The sequence below is a fragment of the Benincasa hispida genome, chromosome 10 (assembly GCF_027475165.1).
Source record: "Benincasa hispida cultivar pf3 chromosome 10, pf3_genome.v1.1, whole genome shotgun sequence".
Classification (NCBI taxonomy): domain Eukaryota; kingdom Viridiplantae; phylum Streptophyta; class Magnoliopsida; order Cucurbitales; family Cucurbitaceae; genus Benincasa; species Benincasa hispida.
In genome coordinates, this window is record NC_143487.1 from 39,232,715 (window position 1) to 39,252,616 (window position 19,902).

Consider the following 19,902-nt stretch of genomic DNA (forward strand, 5'->3'; position numbering starts at 1 on the left):
TGATAGTCATGGATATGTTTATTGGATTTTCATAATAGAATGCAAAATCAACAACTTTATTAAATAATATACTCAATAATATTTCATTGATAATAAAATGTTTAACATAAAATTTACAAACTGCGAGTTCTAGGACAATCCCAACAACAAATAAGTATTTTTTCAAAAGAATATTCAAATATACACAAACTCATCAACTTATTTTAGATACAAACTCATTAAATTTGTAATTTAAGAAAATTGTTAAATATGCAATTGATTAAACATGTGGAAATCAATTAATTGGAGAGGAAATAACATTAGAAGGATTTGAACACAAAACTTTGTGGACCACATGCCATCTTAAACGATAAATCAACCCAAAACCTCAAAAGAAGATAAATATAATATTATACCATTTAAAAAATAATGTTACATCTATAGTATTAAATTTCTATCTACATGTCAATATTTCCATCGATATTTCTACGTTTCCATGGGTTTGATATTGATATAAAGAAGGAATGATATTTTCATTATATTGTAGAAAAACTCATAAAACATAATAATTAAATAACAAAATTTTTCATTAATATAAATATAATATAAACTTGTTTAAAAGTCATAAGCTGTTTTTTTTTACTAATTTTTTTTTTTTTAAATGGTTTGTTTTTATAAATTTTCTTAAAATATTTATCAAAATCGAAATTTGATCGAATATCGAAATTTGGATCCACATCATGACCGTAATAGAAACCGTAATAGAAAATTTTAAACCAATTCTTCTGTCCTCACTTATCCAGTAAGGCTCTACAGATGTCGGAGACCGAGCAACCAATTTCGCGGTAAGTTTCTTTAGAAATCTTCTTATGGAGTCCCTCAAGACTTCATTCCTCAGTCCAATCCACCTCCCTTCCCCTTCCAATCGCAGCACCCGCTACTCGTTAAAGTCCAAAAATGCCCAAATTTTCATCATCCGCTCATCGGTAACGCCCGATCCTTGGTCTCTCAGCGATGGCAATCCCGCAAGACCAAAACCCAGGTCCAAAAACGCCAAAAAGCCGCTCTCCGACGACAACGCCCGCCGAATCATCAAGGCCAAAGCTCAGTACCTCAGTGTACTGCGTCGAAATCAGGGCCCAAGAGCTCAAACGCCCAAATGGATCAAGAGAACTCCGGAGCAGATGGTGCAGTACCTTGAGGACGATAGAAATGGCCACCTCTATGGAAAGCATGTGGTGGCGGCGATTAGGCACGTGCGGAGTTTGTCTCAGAAAACCAAGGGAGAATACGATATGAGGATGGAGATGGCTTCTTTTGTTGGCAAATTGACCTTCAGGGAGATGTGTATTGTTCTTAAGGAACAGAAGGGGTGGAGGCAGGTCAGAGATGTGTTTGATTGGATGAAATTGCAGGTGGGTTATATGGAATTGTATCTTTTCTATTGAGTTTTGTTTGGAATGTTGCTGTTTTCATAGAATTTCTGGATATTGTTGGTGGGGTTTTGTTTTTCATATTATGAAACGTCTTGTTTTTTCCTAGATTCAGCTTGCGTAAGAGTAATTAAACTTGATTATTTTTTACTTGTACTGTATTTCATACATGATGATGAACAAACTGATCTTCAGGCAACCTGAACTGATAGCTTTTTGTTGGATATTTAATGAAAATCAAATCCTGCTGGGTCCCTTGTAGTTTCCTGTTGGAATGATGACTGTATATGATAGTTTTGATATGAACCATTCAATTGACTATGTTATAATAGTAGGCTTCTGTTTGGACAGTTGAGTTATCGCCCAAGTGTCATTGTCTACACAATTGTTTTGCGCACATATGGGCAAGTTGGAAAAATAAAGCTGGCTGAAGAAACTTTCTTGGAGATGCTTGAAGTTGGATTAGAACCAGATGAAGTTGCTTGTGGAACGATGTTATGTACATATGCCAGATGGGGACATCATAAGGCTATGTTGTCTTTCTATTCTGCTGTTAAGGACAGGGGAATTATACATTCTATTGCTGTTTTCAATTTTATGCTGTCCTCTTTGCAGAAGAAGGGACTCCATGCTAAGGTCAAAGAATTATGGATGCAGATGGTAGAGATAGGAGTGACATTCAATGATTTTACCTATACAGTAGTTATCAACTCACTTGTTAAGGAAGGCCATAGTGAGGAGGCTTTCAAAGTTTTCAATGAGATGAAGAACTGTGGGTTTGTTCCTGAAGAGGTGACTTATAACCTACTTATTAGTTTAAGCATTAAAAGAGGGAACTCAGATGAAGTTTTGAGACTCTACAAGGACATGAGAGATAAGGATATTGTTCCAAGTAACTATACTTGTTCTTCCCTTCTGACATTGTTTTACAAGAATGGAGATTTTTCTAAGGCCCTTTCTCTGTTTTCAGAGATGGAAAGCAAAAAAGTTGTGGTTGATGAAGTCATATATGGATTACTTATTAGAATATATGGAAAATTGGGTCTATATGAGGATGCCCATAAAACATTTGAAGAAATGGAGCAGTTAGGTTTACTTACAGATGAGAAAAGCTATTTGGCAATGGCTCAAGTCCATCTCAGTTCAAGGAACTTTGAGAAAGCTTTAGACATAATTGAGTTGATGAAATCTAGAAACATTTGGTTGTCAAGATTTGCTTATATAGTATCGTTGCAATGTTATGTAATGAAAGAAGATATAAGGTCTGCAGAATCCACATTTCAAGCTTTATCCAAAACTGGACTTCCTGATGCTCGTTCTTGTATTTATATTCTGAATTTGTATTTAAAACTAGATTTAGTGAACAAGGCTAAAGATTTTATAGCCCATATAAGAAAGGATGGGGTAGTTTTTGATGAGGAACTTTATAAATTGGTTATGAGAGTCTATTGCAAGGAGGGGTTGTCAAAAGATGCTGAGATTTTAATCGAACTTATGAAGAAGGATGAATTATTTGTTGATAATAAATTTATGGAGACATTTTCATTTATGTTTAAACTTGATGGAGGTGAGATAAATGAAAACACAATTGTCAGTTATGACCAACCTGATCATATGGCTCTCGATATGATACTTCGGCTGTATTTGGCAAACGGTGATGCTGGTAAAAGGAGTAAGATCCTGAAATTTATACTTGGGAAAGGTGGCGTGACCGTTGTGAGTCAACTCGTAGCTAATTTGATTAGAGAAGGCAAGAAAATAACTCGTATCTTTTGTACATTGGCGTGTGCACTCACACACTCATATTTTGAAGTATGATAATATCTTTTTATGGATTTATATATGTATGCTTTCAGTTTAAGGCAAGCTCGATTAATTTCTTTACTCTACAGGTGATTCATTAAAAGCAGGAATGCTTACAAAAGAATTACTCAAGCTTGACTGCCGACTAGATGATGCTACTATAGCTTCCTTAATCAGTTTGTATGGGAAAGAGAAGAAAATAAATCAAGCAGCAGAAATTTTGGCAGCAGTTGCAGATTCTTGCACATCGACATTGATTTTTGGTTCCATGATTGATGCCTATATCAAATGTGATAAAGCTGAAGAAGCATTCACACTATACAAAGAACTAATTGAAAAAGGATATGATCTTGGTGCTGTTGCTGTCAGCAGAATAGTGAATACTTTGACTGTTGGTGGTATGTTGTGGAGTCATATAAGTGACCAGCATTACTCGTTTTCTGCTTTTCTTTACTCTTATTTGATTAGTCTTCTTTTGCTGTTGCAGCTCAAACCATTTTCTTAAATAACTTAAAGGCTAAAAAGAACAAATGACTGGTTATGGAATCGACGGAGACATTAATCTGTGCTAGTTTAGGCTTTGGCTTTAAATGTTTTCATGGGAAGTTTTAGACACATCTTTCTTTCCCCACTCAGACAGAAGCTATCTTAATTTGAGAACAAAGTTTCTGAAGAGCACACTTTGTGCTGACATGGTATCTAGTATATCTATAGAGTTCTTATTTATTTATTTATAATTATATTTTAACAAAACCTTTCATTGATGGAATGAAAAAGTTACATTATCCAATGACCAAGTCGAAGTGTCCTGTGGAAATCTTAGAAATTTTTGTAGCTTATAACTATCAGAGGATAGAGCTGGGTGCTCTGCTTAATGATGACTGGCTTGGTGGAATAGATTCCCCGAGCCAACCCATCCCTTCAAGCGGTCATTAAATTTAAATTTTGTGAGAGTTATCGGATAATCTAACCAATTAAACACAATGGTCTATCTCTGATAGCATTTTAGACTTTCTTATGCATTCGCATTTGCTTCTACTATTGAGGTAGTATTGGATTATTTCCAGGAAAACATCGAGTGGCAGAGAATGTGATACGTGCGAGTCTTAATTGTGGCTTGGAGCTTGATACGGTGGCATTCAATACATTTATCAAGGCAATGCTGGAGGCAGGTTGGTTCAGTTCAAACATATTAATTAATTATGAGTGATGAATACTTTTTGAAAAACATTCACCATGATTATAACATGTTCTAATTTGCAGGGAAACTGCATTTTGCATCCAGAATATATGAGCATATGATTGCCCTTGGCGTTGTACCATCAATTCAGACATATAACACCATGATTAGGTATGAGTTGAAATGACTCCAGATTCATTGAAACTGATTGCTAAACAGCTATTGAGGCTGCCACACCTGTTAGGAAAAGATATTGATGTTGATTTTGGCTTTCTGTGGATTCAGTGTCTATGGACGAGGTCGGAAGCTCGATAAGGCTGTGGAAATGTTTAATGCAGCTCGCAGCTCAGGACTCTCTCCCGATGAAAAGGCATATACAAACCTGATTAACTGCTACGGGAAGGCTGGTATTATTCTTCTAGATTCAATCAAATAACCCTGTAAATCATTTACATAGCATTGAACTCAATTGTACTATGGCTCATGATCCTTTTTGGTGTTCCACCAATATGTCTAAGCAGTCTGTTAATAATGTAAAATATTTTAACAAAGGCAATGAAATTCTGGCGAATTAATAATTAACTGTTGCAATTTGTAGGTAAGACGCATGAAGCAAGCTTGCTGTTCAAAGAAATGCTGGAAGAAGGGATTAAACCTGGGATGGTACTTTCATAAGTCATAATTTCCCTTGGATCTGTATGGTGTTGATCATCTGTATTATTGATTAAATATACCTTAGCCTTTCCATTTGAACTTTTGGGTGCAGCGGTGATTTAAAAGATAATAGAAACCTTCGCTCTGTCGGTAGAACTAGAGTAAGGGTTGTACATGGGTAGGGTCGGGTCAGGTGTTAGAATGGCTCTACTGCACTTTAGAATTGCAACTTGGTTATTTATTTGTTTTACTTTCTAATTGAGGAATTGTGATGATAAAATGATTTTGATATCTTTGAACTTCTAACAATGTTCTAAGAGACTTTTCTTTGACATCATTCTATTAAGTTAATGGATGTAACATGTGAGAAAGAGAGAGAGAGACAAGAGACTAATCTTTGCTTTGGTATCTTAATATGTTTATGTGAATTGGTCTACAAATCGTGCTGACTTTTTACTAAAAAATGCAGGTCAGCTACAATATTATGGTCAATGTATATGCTAATGCGGGACTTCATGAAGAAACAGAGAAGGTTTTCAAAGCAATAGAGCAAGACGGTTTCTCACCCGATTCTTTTACCTACTTCTCGCTCATTCGAGCTTACACACAGAGTTGCAAATATTCAGAAGCGGAGAAAATCATTAACTCTATGCAGGAAAAAGGCATCCCCACGTCTTGTGCACATTACGACCTGTTGCTCTCAGCTTTGGCAAAGGCAGGGATGATAAGGAAAGCAGAAAGAGTCTATGATGAACTTCAAACAGCTGGTCTATATCCCGATGTTACATGCAATCGGACGTTGATGAGAGGTTACCTGGACTATGGATATGTCAAAGAAGGCATCAAGTTCTTTGAATCTACATGCAAATATGCAGGAGACAGGTTTATAATGAGTGCTGCTGTGCATTTTTACAAGGTTGAAGGAAAGGAGGATGAAGCATTGAATATTTTGGATTCCATGAAAACTTTGGGTATTTCCTTCTTGAAAGACCTTCAAGTCGGATCGAAGGTAGAGTCTGCTTGAGCCTCAGCATATTCAGTGATTCGATTCACAGAAACATTACCTGCGGAAATGTCATTTGACTGAGAAGCAAAGGGAGTTAAGAAGATGCACATACAAGAGAATGTACTGGATATGTGAATATTATACATGGAGCTATAATATATGTCTCTTGGACCAATGTGTTCATCAAACGTCTTGGAATGGTTGCAGAAACATCCCTGGTTACTGTAAGGAAATTGAGGACAATAAATGGGATCGAAAGATCACATCAACTGATTTAACTGCTGTTCTGATCTCTCTTTTCGATCTTGCTGAGATGACACGGTATTGAGGAATTTTATTGTCCTGGATTGCTTATTTGGTTATTTACGCTATACCGATATGACAGTCAGGGCTGAAAAGTGACATTGATTGGATGAAGATGACATCTTCTTGCCAATCTAGATACTGTTCTGAGGAAGTTGGATGAACTTGTGAATAGAATATTCGTTGTACTGGAAGCTGTCAAGGGGAAATGGGAAATATATTAGCAACTAGAGTGTAATCCTCATGTTGCTAGTTGATCTAGTTTGTAATTGTATCATCTTTTCATCTATCTTTTAAGTTTGTTTCTAAACTAAAGTTATTCAAATTTGAAATGCTCTGCAAATTATCATTGTACCCCTTCATTTTTAATGGAACAACTTGTCAAAATTAAAGTTCATACAGTTAAGTTTCAAATTTACGAGCCATGAGCAAACTTCCAACAATCAAATAGAAGTGCCAGTTTTTTTGTTATGTTATGATTAGGTCTTTGCAGTTTATGAACGGGTACATTTTGTCCTAATCATTTTATTAATCTATATATGTCGGAAACCCCTTCAAAACTTAGTGATATTTGCATAGGGACTAAATTGGTATAAAGTTTAAATACTAATTTGTTATCAGCTAAAGCAAAAGTGTATTTGAAAATATTTAGATCAAATTATTGCAAAGTGAAGTTTAAAGATTAAATTAACATTAAATTGTTAATTTAATGAAATTACAAAGATCCTACGAAAATCTTTTAACCTATTTTAAATATATGGTCTAAATTAAAGGATAAAATTTAAACCTTTTTATTTGTGGTTTTATTTTTAGCTATGAAGTACATATACTTCATATGAGGCAAAGAATAAGTATAAACACGTATCGGATACCGATACTTCCAGATACTTCCCAGATACGTATCTGACACGCGATTTGACATATCTATATTTTCAGATACTTTCTAGATACGTATTTGACATGCGATTTGACGTATCTATTTCTATGCGTATTTTTTTTTAAATAAAAAAGACAAGTAATTCATCTAATCTTTCCCAATCTAAAATTAGGCAACTTATTACAAAAGCTCATTACTTGAGTTCAAAACTAAAAGAAAAAAATAATAAATAACGGATCAAACCCTAGACTAGAATCCTATAATCTCCATATTCACATTTGAGTCCTTACAAAGTCCACCAAAATATAAACCATTTGGATGTCTTAACAATTCAATAAGAAGTTATTCGTTTATCTTCATACTTCTCCCTCTAATCTTCTTCTTCTTCTTTGTAATATGAGTCACTTTTCTATTGCATTTTATTAACTATTATACTTCAACATCTTAGATGTTGCTTTTTTTGTATTGTATTTTAGTGTTTGTATTCTATTTTGTACTATTGTTATTAACTTGTATGCTAAATTTATTTATATTCTATATTTTCTTAAATAAAAAAAAATGTATCTTCAACATATAAATATCCTCATTTTTTAGAAATATATATATTTAAAACATATATACAAAAATGATGTATTCTTAAACGTATCTGTATCTTAATTTTTTAGAAATTGACGAATCGCCGTATCCGATCGTATCTGTATCGTGTACCCGTATCTGTGTCTGTATCTGTGCTTCATAGATTTTTAGTTAGTAAATACATTGGCGATAGTTATTTGAGTTGTACTCATGTCGTTTAGATGTAATGGTTGTTTTACAACTCTAATATCAATCTCGGGGAAAGGAAAAAACCCCAAAATATTGTTTAATCTCTAAAATTTAACTTTAATATTAGTATTAGATTTAAGTACTATCTTGACCGATGTATTTTTAGCTTTAATTCATTTTAGTTCTTATACTTTCAAATTTTTAATTTAGTTTTTGTACATTCAATTTTGTAGAGACAAAAGTGATTGAGTTCTTAAATTATAGGAACTAAAATGAACATTTTGTAAGAATAGAGACCAAAATGAATCAAAAGTAAAAAATATATAACTAAAATAAAAAATTAGAAGTAAAAAAACCAAAATGAACTAAAGTGAAAAATAGTAAAAACAAGAGTATTTATACCTTATTATCACTCTCATTATTTATTGGTTCACATTCTATTTTGGTCACGTGTTTTGAATATGTTTAATTTTAATCTCAATACTTTCAAATGTCTAACTCTAGGGATTGTACTCTCGATAAATCTTAAATTTCAAAAATTTTAGTGAAAATGTTAATAGATATATATATATTTTTTTAAATAAAAAAATTTTATTTATTAACCTTTTTACTAAAAAGGTTAGAAACACATTTTTCTTTAGACTATTTTCAAATATAGGAAAATAAACAAAAATATTTATAAATATAGTAAAATTGACTATTTGTCATATTTCATTGTCTATTCGTAATGACAGTAAAATTTTGCTATTATTTATAAATATCTTGAAAATTAGCTTAAATTTAATATTTATTAAAAAGGAAAATTGCATTGTATAACAAATACATTTTAAGAAAACAAATCCATGACTTCATCCTTTTTATAGTTGCAAGTGTGATAATCACATAACAATCACATATAAATTAGATAGCAATCAAATTTTGAAGAGGAAGTTTTTTACCATGTTTACAAAAAAGCAAAATATGCACTCAATTTTGAATTTATTGTTTATTAAAGTTGTAATTGCCGTATTAAAAATACAGGATTGGAACAAATTTTAAATTATAGTATTTTAACCTTATTTATTTGCGAGGGGAAAAAGTTCCATCCAGAGTTTTTACTTCAGCTCCCCCTGACCTGACCGTAGCTCTTCTTCGCGCTCTCCCTCTCGCTCTCTCCCATCTCAGGTTGTGCGTTTGATCGGTGGATCAATGGCGTCGAGTCTGTTCAAAGCCCTTGTTGAATCTTCCTCCAAAATCCCATCTTCGGCTAGAAATCTGAGTCTTGTTGCCAATCAAATCGGCCAGCACACCGCCAAATGGATGCAGGTATCCACTAATTTCTCGCTTATCCCCTTTTCGAAATTTACTTCTTCTACGCCCGTGTTTGAGTTGATTTCTGCAGATTCTGTATTCTCGTTTACAATTCCTTATTCTTTCTAACTTTACCTGATTACTGATTTAGAGCTTGGGTTTGGAGTCTCCCAATTAATGTTATTATTGTTGTTGTTTTCTTAAATCGATTGTTTTTATGTGGAAATAATTCATGTTATTTGAAGAGAAGGGAAGAGAAGAGAAGAGAAGAGAAGAGAAGAGAAGAGAAATAAGCTTGTTTTCCCGCGGCATTGATGGAAGCTAAATCTTTTGATGCTTGTCCTTCATCGAAGCAAATTTATCCAAATTATACAAATATTTTGTTTCTCATTAGCGATCACCCCCTCCCATCCCTGCTTTAGATTATGACTTATCTTCTTCATGTTATGTGGGTTTTATATGTACATGAAGATTATTAGAAAATATGCCTTTCAAACTTTAGAAATATTAACTTTTCATTGATATTTAAAGTCTCGCCTCACAACATCAATCACCTCCTTTTTTCTGATGACACTCTACTTTTCTCCAGCAATAATGAGAGGATGATCCAAAACCTCTTCAATTTAATCACTCTTTTTGAATATGCTTCCGGTTTCAACATCAATAGGCAAAAATCTGAATTTCTGGGCATCAATTGCGAGGATGATTGGGTGGTCTCTATTGTCAATAGATTTGATTGTAAGGTTAGGATATGGCTTACCACATATTTAAGTCTGCCCCTTTATGGAAAACCAACAACAGTTACCTTTTGGCAGCCAATTTTAGACAAAATTGACAAGAGACTTCATTCCTGGCAACACAATTTCCTTTCAAAATGAGGCAGACTGACCCTTCTGAAAGCAATCCTATCTAATCTATTTGTCTACTACTCATCCCTCTACCGTGCCCGTGTGAAAATCATTGATGCCATTGACATGTTTTAGAAACTTTCTTTGGTTGGGTCACAGGGATAGCAAATTATCTCATTTATTAAAATGGGACAAACGGAAGAAATCACTGGATGAAGGGGGATTGGGGATCACTAATATAAAACAACAAAATAAAGCGCTCCTTGCCAAATGAATCTGGCGTTTTCATATGGAAAAAGAGGCCCTTTGGAGGATGCTTATCAAAGCCAAATATGGATCACACCATTTTGATCTCAAGGCTGCAGAATACGAAAGAATATCAACCAAAAACCTTGGAAATACATCCTACAACAAACGGACCTTATCTGTGGAAATATACAGTGTGAGATTGGCGATGGTTCCTCCACTGTGTTCTGAACAGACTATTGGCTTGTTGGTTCAGCCCTCAATTAGACCTTTCCTAGGCTCTTCCGGCTATCTACCACAAAAAATATTTCAGTTAAGGAGGCTTGGAATACTACAAATTGTTCTTGGTCCTTAAACTTTAGAAGAAATCTTAAAGAAGATGAGATTGAAGAATGGGCTGCTCTTACTCAACTTATCCCAAATCTAAACCTTACTAATAGAAAGGACCAATGGATATGGAAGCTTGGCTACACTGGTTTCGATACAAAGTCTATACTCTTCCCTCATATCTAACCCACTCTCACCATCGACCGGTCTTTTCAGGAAATTTTGGAACTGTCCCTGCCCAAAGAGAGTGAGAGTAAAATTCCTCCTTTGGGAAATCACTAACTCTTGTCTAAACACTATGGACAGATTACAAAAATGATACCCTTGGATCCACCTATCTCCCTCTTGGTGCTGCCTCTGTCAAATGAACAATGAGGATGCCCAACATGTCTTCTTTGATTGCCCCTTCTTTAGAGGGATATGGATGGAAGTCTTTTCTGCTTTCAACTAGTCCGTGGTTCCTCCAAATGATTTGCAAAATTGGTTTCACCTACTAATCGGCTGGACTCCATTCAAAACTGACAAAGAACACCTCTGGTAAGCATCACTTGTGCTGTAATGTGGAAGATTTGGGACGAAAGAAATGCTAGAATCTTCCAAGACAAGGCTAAGACAGCAAAGAACCTTATTGATACCATCATACATAATGCTTTTTTTTTGTGCAAAGATTTACAGGCTATACACATTTACAATTTTTCTTTCCTTGTTGCAAACTGGAAACACGTTTTGCACTCCCTTTGAAAGGGTTTTTTTGTACACCCTATGATTGGGGTCCTCATGTACCAATGGATATCTTGGGATTTCATTTAATCAATGAAATTGTTTCTTATCAAAAAAGAACTTTTCATTGATATTTGAGAAGTTACGAGCTATCGCTTCCTAAAGAATGCAACAAATTTAACATTTCCAAGTTGCATTTATGCTGCTAAGAAAACAAAAAAGAGAAGACCTGTCATGAATAACAAAAAAGAGGATTGATTATCGATGTTTATTTATAATGGCTTTCATACGGAACATGACTACCAAAAGAGGTTCTAATTATTAAGAACCAAGACTAAAGAATAATTACAAAGCAAATAGAGGGAGACACTTAGATAGAGGTATTGAAATAAGTCAATCCTCACACCTCCTCCCAAGAATCCTTGACCTTTTAAGAATCCTCCAATTTCTTTCAAACCAAGTGTACCCCAAAATAGTTAAATAAGCTGCTTGCCTCAGAATTTCCCCTTTACCAACGTGCAGGTATTCCTCACACACACACACACTGACTTGATAAAAAACAAATTTCATTGATGTGAAATTTACAAAAGAAGGGTGATGCCTAAACCAATGGAGTTGCAAACGATTTCTTGAATTGGTTAAATCTATCCCACATATTTATGACATTTATAGAGATCTGGCCCTGAATTGTTTGCACAGAGCTTGCTTTCTAGCTTGAACTGGTGTGTTTTGTGTACGTATGGTCGTATGGGAAAAAGACTGAAACAATGTTTTGGGGTATGCTTTTTTTCTTAATGAGTTTGCAGCCATTTTTGGAATAGTTTTGGATTATTTGTTGTTTGAAGTTGAGCATCCATGACACAATGGATGTAGTTGTTCAGGTTGAAAATGGGGTTCTCTGCATTAGTTTATTTGTCTAGAAAGGAAAAACAGAGGAATGTTTGTGCAATTAAATGGATGGTGGGATGAAATTTAGGATTTGATGTATGCTATTTTTTGGGTTCTTAATTGATATTGAAGAGCTGGTTTGTGTTTAACCCCCCCGACCAAAAGTTGAAGTTCTTTGTTGTGAATTTTCTTTAACTGCCACCTTTGATTTGGCCTTTGCAGTGAGTGTTTATGTTTTCCTTTGTTTCTCTCGATAAAACTTGAGTTTTCTAGTTCAATTCTATGACTGTAGGCTGCCATATAACAAGAGCAAACCTCTGAAATATTAGGAATTTCATGCATTGGTAAAGTAAATTTATTGGGTTAGACTTTTAAGATGGTACTTGTTCATTTGAGTTGTTGATGACTGCCAAGAGCCTAGTTCCCTAGTTCTAGTAAAGTTGTTTTTGAAGCTCTTGCCTATTATTATCCTGGTTCTCTGATTTCTTGTCCTTTCTCTATGTTAACATGCTTACGGTACCACTGTCTTGTTTGTAGAGTGATAATGCTTAATTTAGGTGCCTTGTCAATTTTTTTAGTAACACTCCAGAGGTCTCTCCCCTACCTAGTGTTGCAGCACTTTAAGCCGTTGGATAAGGAGTAGTCCGTTTGGGCACCTCCAATGCAATTATGGTTCTTGTTGATTGTAGGAGCAATGTTTGAAAAGGCTAAAGGCGGCCTTGATTCATAGTGAGACGAGGCATGAGCCTCGAGGCCATATGAAGCATAAGCCTCATTTGAAATTAATAAAACATATTTTAATCATAAAACATAAAATCTCATATATTTTGAACATTATAACATCCCTTAAAAGTACACAACATAGTAAAAAATTAATCAAGATAATGAAAAAAAAAATCTCAATAGTCCACCAATATTTTATTACTAGAAATCTAAAGCTCATCCCCAATATCATTATCACGATCATTTCTGGAATCTTCCATAACATCATCATCATATCTCATGGTTTCATCTTCATTTTTTTGTCACTTTCAATATCTACCCATTCCTCTTCATCCAATATCATTGGAAAAAAACAGAAAAAGAAACCAAGAAAGTTTATCAAATAACTAGAAAGAAAAAAATTAAAAGAGAACTAAAAAAGAGACACAAACAAAAAACGGAAAGAAGAATAACAAGAAACAAAAGAAAAGAAAGATAATAATAGAAAGTTAATAAGTAAAACGAAATGAAAACATGCAGATTGTTGGCACGCTTGAAGTTTCAATGCATTGTATATGTATTCTTGAACCCACAGTGATTGCCCACCACCAAATGAAATTAGAAGACATGCAGATTGTTGGCACCACTTGAAGTTAATTCGCCTCAGCATGATGGACCACGTGGGTCCATGGCCCACCAGCATTCTAGACAAGGCATACGCCTTAACGCCTCAAAGGCACAGGGTGCTTGATGGTAGCAATATCCTGTTGAACATGACTTCAATTCAAGGAAGTTGCACGGTATCTCTTTCACTTGTCTTGAAGAACATGTAGTGTAGATTGAACTCCATGTTTTCAAGATCATTTCCCAACATGTCAATAATATTCTTAAATACATGGTCAATCTGTTGATCTCAATCTGTTTCGTGTCTAGTATTTCAAGGTTGCACCTCGTGAAATAATAGTCAGTTTTTTGCAATAGAAAGGAAATGAATATTGAAAGATTGTCAACAATATCATTTCTCATGTTTTGTATAATCGTTTGAAGTGTATTCTTCCATCCACCATAAAAAACAACTAGCTTTTGTTGCCAATAGACAAATTCTAGATGCCTCTTCAATAGCGAATGAACTAATTGATGATTGGACTTTCTCTGGAGGGAAGGAATGGTTCTCAAACTAGATCTAGGAAAGGCTTTTGATATCATTGATTAGGACTTTTGGATGTCGTTCATTAGGCTTAGGGCTTCGATACTCTTTGGCAGTCTTGAGTCATAGTTTCTATAGCTAATGCCAACTACCCTATCATTATAAATGGTAGAACTTGAGGGAAGATCATTCCATCTCGTGGAATTAGACAAGGTGACCCTTTTTTTACCTTGATGGAAAGGGGATCCTATTAATTAATACAAAATCTAAACCCAACGGCAGAAAAAATGAGATATCAAATCTAACCAATATCTTCGGAACAAGAAGAAAGTATTCAAATCTGGCTACTTGAATGGAGATGGATTTTTTTTCAAGTGAATCTACTGATGGTTAATGGTTAAAAGGAAAAAAAAATTGTTGATGGTTTGGTGGAGGATTGTTCTGCTTCATAAAGCTGTTGAAGCTTCTCCAGTAAAACTTGTACCTTGTCCTCCATCTTTTGAAGCTTTCTCCATCTATAGCCAATCCAAAGAGTGAATCCGCCATGCACAACAATTTACGAGCCCCATACATAAGGATATGTTTCTGCATTCTCTTTGATTTCTCTGTACTTCTCTTTCCATTTACCCAAAAACCCACTCGAACTACCACCACCACTTATCTTCTTCCTTTTCCTCAGTTTCTATTCTCAACGAATCATTACAATCTCATAAAAAAGATTCAGACCCAAAATTGAAGAAATGGAATCATGTAGATGCCCTATCAAGGATTTTGCACCCGTGATCCCTCTCACCTTTATTATTTATTTTGGTTTATGATTGCTTTAGTCACCTTTTGGCCCATAGTGCCCATTTAGAGACTATTGGGACCCATCGATTGGTATATCCTCTTTCTATTTGAACCATTAATTTGTTTATGACACCCTTTTGTTTTCGACTATTGATCGGACTGCTGTAGTACGTCTTTCTAAGTTTGTTAATATTTTTGAGAGGGCGTTTGGGTTTAAAATCAATCTATCTAAGAGTGAATTGAGTGGGATTCATATTGTCGACTCCAAGATGAAACAGATATTGTCTAAGTTTGAATGCAAATTGGGCCACTAGCCATCGACATACCTAGGTCTTTCCTTGGGAGGTAATTCTAAAATTTTTTCTTTTTGAGTAACTTCTTATTGAGGGGCATTCAACACAAGCTTCATTCTTGGAAGTATGCTTTTATCATAAAGGGTGGTAGCCATACACTTATGAATAAAGGGTGCTACTCTGATTAGTGTGCCAACTTATTATTTATCTTATTTTCGTTTTCCAACAAAGATTACAAAAATATTAGATAGTTGATTAGGGATTTTTTCTGGGAAGGTTCTCATGGTGATGGCGGTATGGATAATGTGAACTGGGAGACTATTCAACTTTGTAAGTTGATGGAAGGTCTTGACATCGGAAATTTTAAACATCGTGATTATGCTTTGTTGGATAAAGCAATGTGGAGGTTTTATACAAAAGATAGTGCTTTATGGCGGAAGCTTACTAATGCTAAGTACTATGCATCTATGATGGGACGAGGTTACCAAGACCGAAATCTGTGGAGAGATATTTCTTCTTACCTATCTTCTTTCTCTCATCTTGTTTTCTGTGTGGTGGGAGACGGTAAGGAAGCATATTTTTGGGAAGATCATTGGGTGGGGGATAGACCCCTCTTCTTTTGTTTCCTTGGTTATATTGTCTTCCTTAATAAATTTTTGGGTGTCGGAATTTTTTGGTTTGGTTGAAGAATTTCATTTCTTTCTCCTTTTGCTTTTCATTGGTCTTTGTCCAATAGGGAAACGATGGAAGTGGTCTCTCTTCTTTTCTTGATTGAGGGTTATGACTTTAGAATCGGGAGAAATAATGTTCGTGTGTGGAGCCGTTCCCCTATGAAGGGCTTCTTGTGTAAGTCTTTCTTTAAGTTTTTACTTGATCCCTCTCCGGTTGATGAGTCCGTCTTTGATGTTTTTATGGAGGATTATGATTCTAAAGAAAGCTAAAGTTATTCTCTTGGCAAGTTTTGTTTGGGTGCGTGAACATGATAGATAGGTTCGTGAGAAAGATGCCTTGGTTATTGGGCCCTTGGTGCTGTATCCTTTGCCGGAAGGTGGAGGAGAGTCTGGATCACCTTCTCTAGGAGTGTCAGTATGAAAGATCTGTGTGAAATGATTTTTTTAGGAGTTTGATTTTGCGCTTGCTCATCAGAGGGATGTTCATTTGATGATCAGAGAGTTCCTCCTCCATTCGCTTTTCAAAGAGACAGGCTGTTTTCTTTGGTTTGTAGGGGTGTACCCGATTTTGTGGGATCTTTGGGAGGGAGAGAAACAATAGTGTTTCATGGAGTGGAGAGAGATCCTAGTGAGGTTTGGTCCTTAGTGAGGTTTCATGTTTCTCTTTAGGCTTCGGTTTTGAAGACTTTTTGTAATTATTCCCTAGGCAATATCTTACTTAGCTGGAGTCCCTTTCTATAAGGAGTTTCGTGAGCTTTTTTTTTTAATGCCCTTGTATTCTTTCATTTTTTTCTCAATAAAAGCCGTTGTTTTTTTCTTTTTTCTTTTTTTTTTTTAAAAAAAACCGTGACCTATTCAGTCAGTTTTTTTATAATCCCCTTGGAGATTCATTGTCAGATTATTGACCTGGCTGCTAGTTGTGCTTGGCATTGTCTTGGTAATGGGATCTCTACTTCTTTCTGGAAGACCTCTTAGCTTAGTTGTGGTTCTATTATGATTGCATTTTTCTCATCTTTTGTCCTCGGTCCACGTTCGGAACTCTCCTGGTTCATGGACTTGGCCTTTTGCACCACCATCTATAAGATACTCTGTTTAATCCCTTACAGCTTATCTTGATTTCAAATTGGAGAACACTGTTGCAATTCACCTATACTTTAGGGTGTTTGGAGTTCTACTCTATTTCATTCATCAACGAAATTATTTCTCCATCCAAAAAAAGAAAGGCTGTCAACTATACAATGCATGTCTCACATGAACCCCTGTGTGTTGTGAATCTCCAGGAAATCATGAGCGAGACCCTCAGATTTTTTACGGACCTAGGGTTTCTATTGAATGTTATTTACAACCCAACATTTCATTGCCTTGCAGTGGCAATATCACTGTTCGAAGAATTTGTATATCAAAGGAAACAATTATCTTTGATTGTTGTAACGGTTGTATAATCTATTGGACGGTTGCAGCATGTAGCATTCTTTTGCACTTGAAGCTTAAATCAACCCTTCTAGTGTGGTGCTTGGTTGGAAGAGTAGGGGCCTAGTAAACAAGTCAGAGAGAATGTCATTAGCAGAGGCTTTTTATCACTCTAGTGATGGATCTGATCAGCTCTCGGATAGAAATATGAGACTAAAGAACTCTTTGTTGCATATGATTTTACATCCGTGTCCATTAACTAGGATTGAGTCAGTCCAACGGTGGAGACTTTTCTTATCTTGAAGCATGTACAATTTTGTAGATTTATTAAATTATTCTAGATAGCTTGGTCTTCCTTCAAATGCTCTAGAGTATATGAGAACTATCCAAGGTTTCTATTATTTTAAGTCTAGGATTCTATCCCACTGCAGATTAGGGTCCTTTCTATGTTTTGACAATTGAAAGAATTGTGATTGCTTTGAAGTCTTCAATTAGGTTATTCATCAACATCTTCTGTGTTACTTAACTATTCTACATGTGCCATAGAGCTTATTGAGTTATCCCCGTGCTCAAAACTGGAAGTTTTTCCCAATTTCTGTATCCTCTTCAGTTACACACTGTCTTACAGGGTGTCAGTACGTTTTATAACTGCATCAATTTCAATGGCCTTGTTAAATATCTCTTCGATGTGAGCTGTGTAATAAATGGTTTGTTATTATGCTCATGGAAGTAAGCCACATATTCTTCCTTTAAGAAGATGCTCATTTTCTGTCTTAAGATTCTATTGGCAGTTTATTATAACACAAATCGAGCCTCCGTACCAGATGTCACAATTCTTCCTTTTTTAGCTAGTTAGCTAGTGATTGTGTGACATTTGTTGATTCCTTCAAGGAAAAGTTAACCAATGGGAATATTTTTTTAGATAATAAGAAAGGTAAAGTTTTGGAATGTTATTGGCACTACGGCTGTAAGAAAATTTTGGACGCCCTGATGTAAATAAGCAGACAGAACGGGTAGTAAACAAATCTCTTTAATAACCCATGTCTGCAAAGATTGCAATGCAAGAAGGTTTGGGCGTGGATGTTATCAATTGGAAATTCTTAAATATAGTTTGTGATATCACAAACTTCTTCCTGATATGTGGTTCACAACTAATTATTTTGGAACTGAGGTAAACTGGATTCGGTATTATAAACAATGATATTTTGTAATCGATGACTGTTTTTAGCCCAAACATTTTTTTAGCTTTCTTGTCATCTAATTTTCAAGTGATATCTCATGGCTTCATTTCACTCTTGGAAATTTGTCTCAATTATGGTTCTCTTTTGATAATCGATACATTGTTTGACATGTTTGTATATTGAATTTTCTTTAGCATGAGTTCAAAATATTTTGCTTTTTATTATCTGTTTCCTTAAATTATAGAGAATCAATTAAGTTCTACTGATCGTTGAGACATGATATAGTTCTTTCTCAATTTGTTTCGTTTACTTTTAAGAAATATCCTACCGTCTTCTAGGACTCGATATTACTCTTTGTGATCCTGTCCAATGCTGAAGGATATATAAAAGTTTTATTATATTTCTCTCTAGGATACAAGTAAGAAATCACCCATGGAGTTGATAAACGAGGTTCCACCAATCAAGGTCGAAGGCCGTATTGTTGCTTGTGAGGGAGGTTAGTATATCTTCATACGTATATCCATGCATGCCTATTTTTCAAGTAATCAGTTTATTAAGGGAGGTGTGATTCCTTATTTGGATTCAAACTTTTTTGAATGCAGACAACAATCCTGCCCTTGGGCATCCAATCGAGTTCATATGCCTTGATCGGGAGGAGCCCGCCGTGTGCAAGTACTGTGGCCTGCGCTATACTCAAGACCATCACCACTAGAAAATCTGCTAGTGATCCTTCCAGCAAGCAACCCGGGACTTGGAAAGACAATACCCTACCTTTCCAAACTCGACTTCTGTAATGATTATACTCTTCCTACATGAATTTGGAATTTGAGAATTCCATTCAATCGGCACTTTGGCCGGGTCCATTGTCTTTTGCCAAATATGTTTAATTGCTCTGTCTGATGACTATCTTCTTGACTCTAATACCAATAAAAGCTTTTGATCTTTTGGGAGTCGCAAGCTTGAAATTACAAGCTAAATGGGATTTTTTCACGGATGATTCTTTTCTAAAGGCACAAATGAAATTTGGCTCAATGTTTGAAATCAAATAAAATTTGGTCTTTTGTTGACGGAAGCATGGTGTAAAGTTATTCAACCCATGAAAATGTTCGATGGACTGAGGAGTGAATGTAGATCTCGTTTCTTTTTGTTTCTTTTGTCTTTTTCCTCATCAAATTTGTAATTTTTTTATTGATTTTTTTCCTTCATTTGGACTCTCCCTCTCACTTCTTTCTTGCACAAAAAAAAAAAAAAAAAAAAAAGAGGAAAATTTTGCTAAAAGGAAGAAAAAAAGGTTTGCGTACAGATTGGAGGAAGAAAAAAGTTTTTTAGAGTTTGGTAATTTTAGTAAAAAACTAGGTTTTTAAGAGTCTGGTCATTTTAGTAATTTCAT

The 19,902-nt window shown here is 35.0% G+C and overlaps 2 protein-coding genes across 2 annotated transcripts; both read left to right on the forward strand.

The window, feature by feature from the left end:
* The first annotated feature begins 739 nt into the window (after nucleotides 1-739).
* On the forward strand, nucleotides 740-6,776 carry LOC120087675 (pentatricopeptide repeat-containing protein At5g27270). Its single transcript, XM_039044531.2, has 8 exons — nucleotides 740-1,394; nucleotides 1,764-3,162; nucleotides 3,305-3,613; nucleotides 4,283-4,387; nucleotides 4,479-4,566; nucleotides 4,681-4,802; nucleotides 4,994-5,058; nucleotides 5,519-6,776. Exons 1-8 carry the CDS (start codon nucleotides 849-851, stop codon nucleotides 6,071-6,073), a joined length of 3,189 nt encoding a protein of 1,062 aa, XP_038900459.1. The 5' UTR covers nucleotides 740-848; the 3' UTR covers nucleotides 6,074-6,776.
* A 2,247-nt stretch (nucleotides 6,777-9,023) lies between these two features.
* On the forward strand, nucleotides 9,024-19,584 carry LOC120087677 (NADH dehydrogenase [ubiquinone] iron-sulfur protein 6, mitochondrial). Its single transcript, XM_039044532.2, has 3 exons — nucleotides 9,024-9,305; nucleotides 18,924-19,008; nucleotides 19,115-19,584. The coding sequence occupies exons 1-3, from the start codon at nucleotides 9,189-9,191 to the stop codon at nucleotides 19,222-19,224; spliced, it is 312 nt and encodes a 103-aa protein (XP_038900460.1). The 5' UTR covers nucleotides 9,024-9,188; the 3' UTR covers nucleotides 19,225-19,584.
* Nucleotides 19,585-19,902: the final 318 nt, after the last annotated feature.

Coding starts and splice junctions, on each gene's coding strand:
- LOC120087677 (XM_039044532.2), top strand. CDS start 9,189: ATGGCGTCGAGTCTGTTCAAAGCCCTTGTTGAATCTTCCTCCAAAATC. Junction 9,306..18,923: donor ACACCGCCAAATGGATGCAG/GTATCCACTAAT, acceptor ATTTCTCTCTAG/GATACAAGTAAGAAATCACC. Junction 19,009..19,114: donor TATTGTTGCTTGTGAGGGAG/GTTAGTATATCT, acceptor TTTTGAATGCAG/ACAACAATCCTGCCCTTGGG.
- LOC120087675 (XM_039044531.2), top strand. CDS start 849: ATGGAGTCCCTCAAGACTTCATTCCTCAGTCCAATCCACCTCCCTTCC. Junction 3,614..4,282: donor GAATACTTTGACTGTTGGTG/GTATGTTGTGGA, acceptor GATTATTTCCAG/GAAAACATCGAGTGGCAGAG. Junction 4,567..4,680: donor ACATATAACACCATGATTAG/GTATGAGTTGAA, acceptor CTGTGGATTCAG/TGTCTATGGACGAGGTCGGA.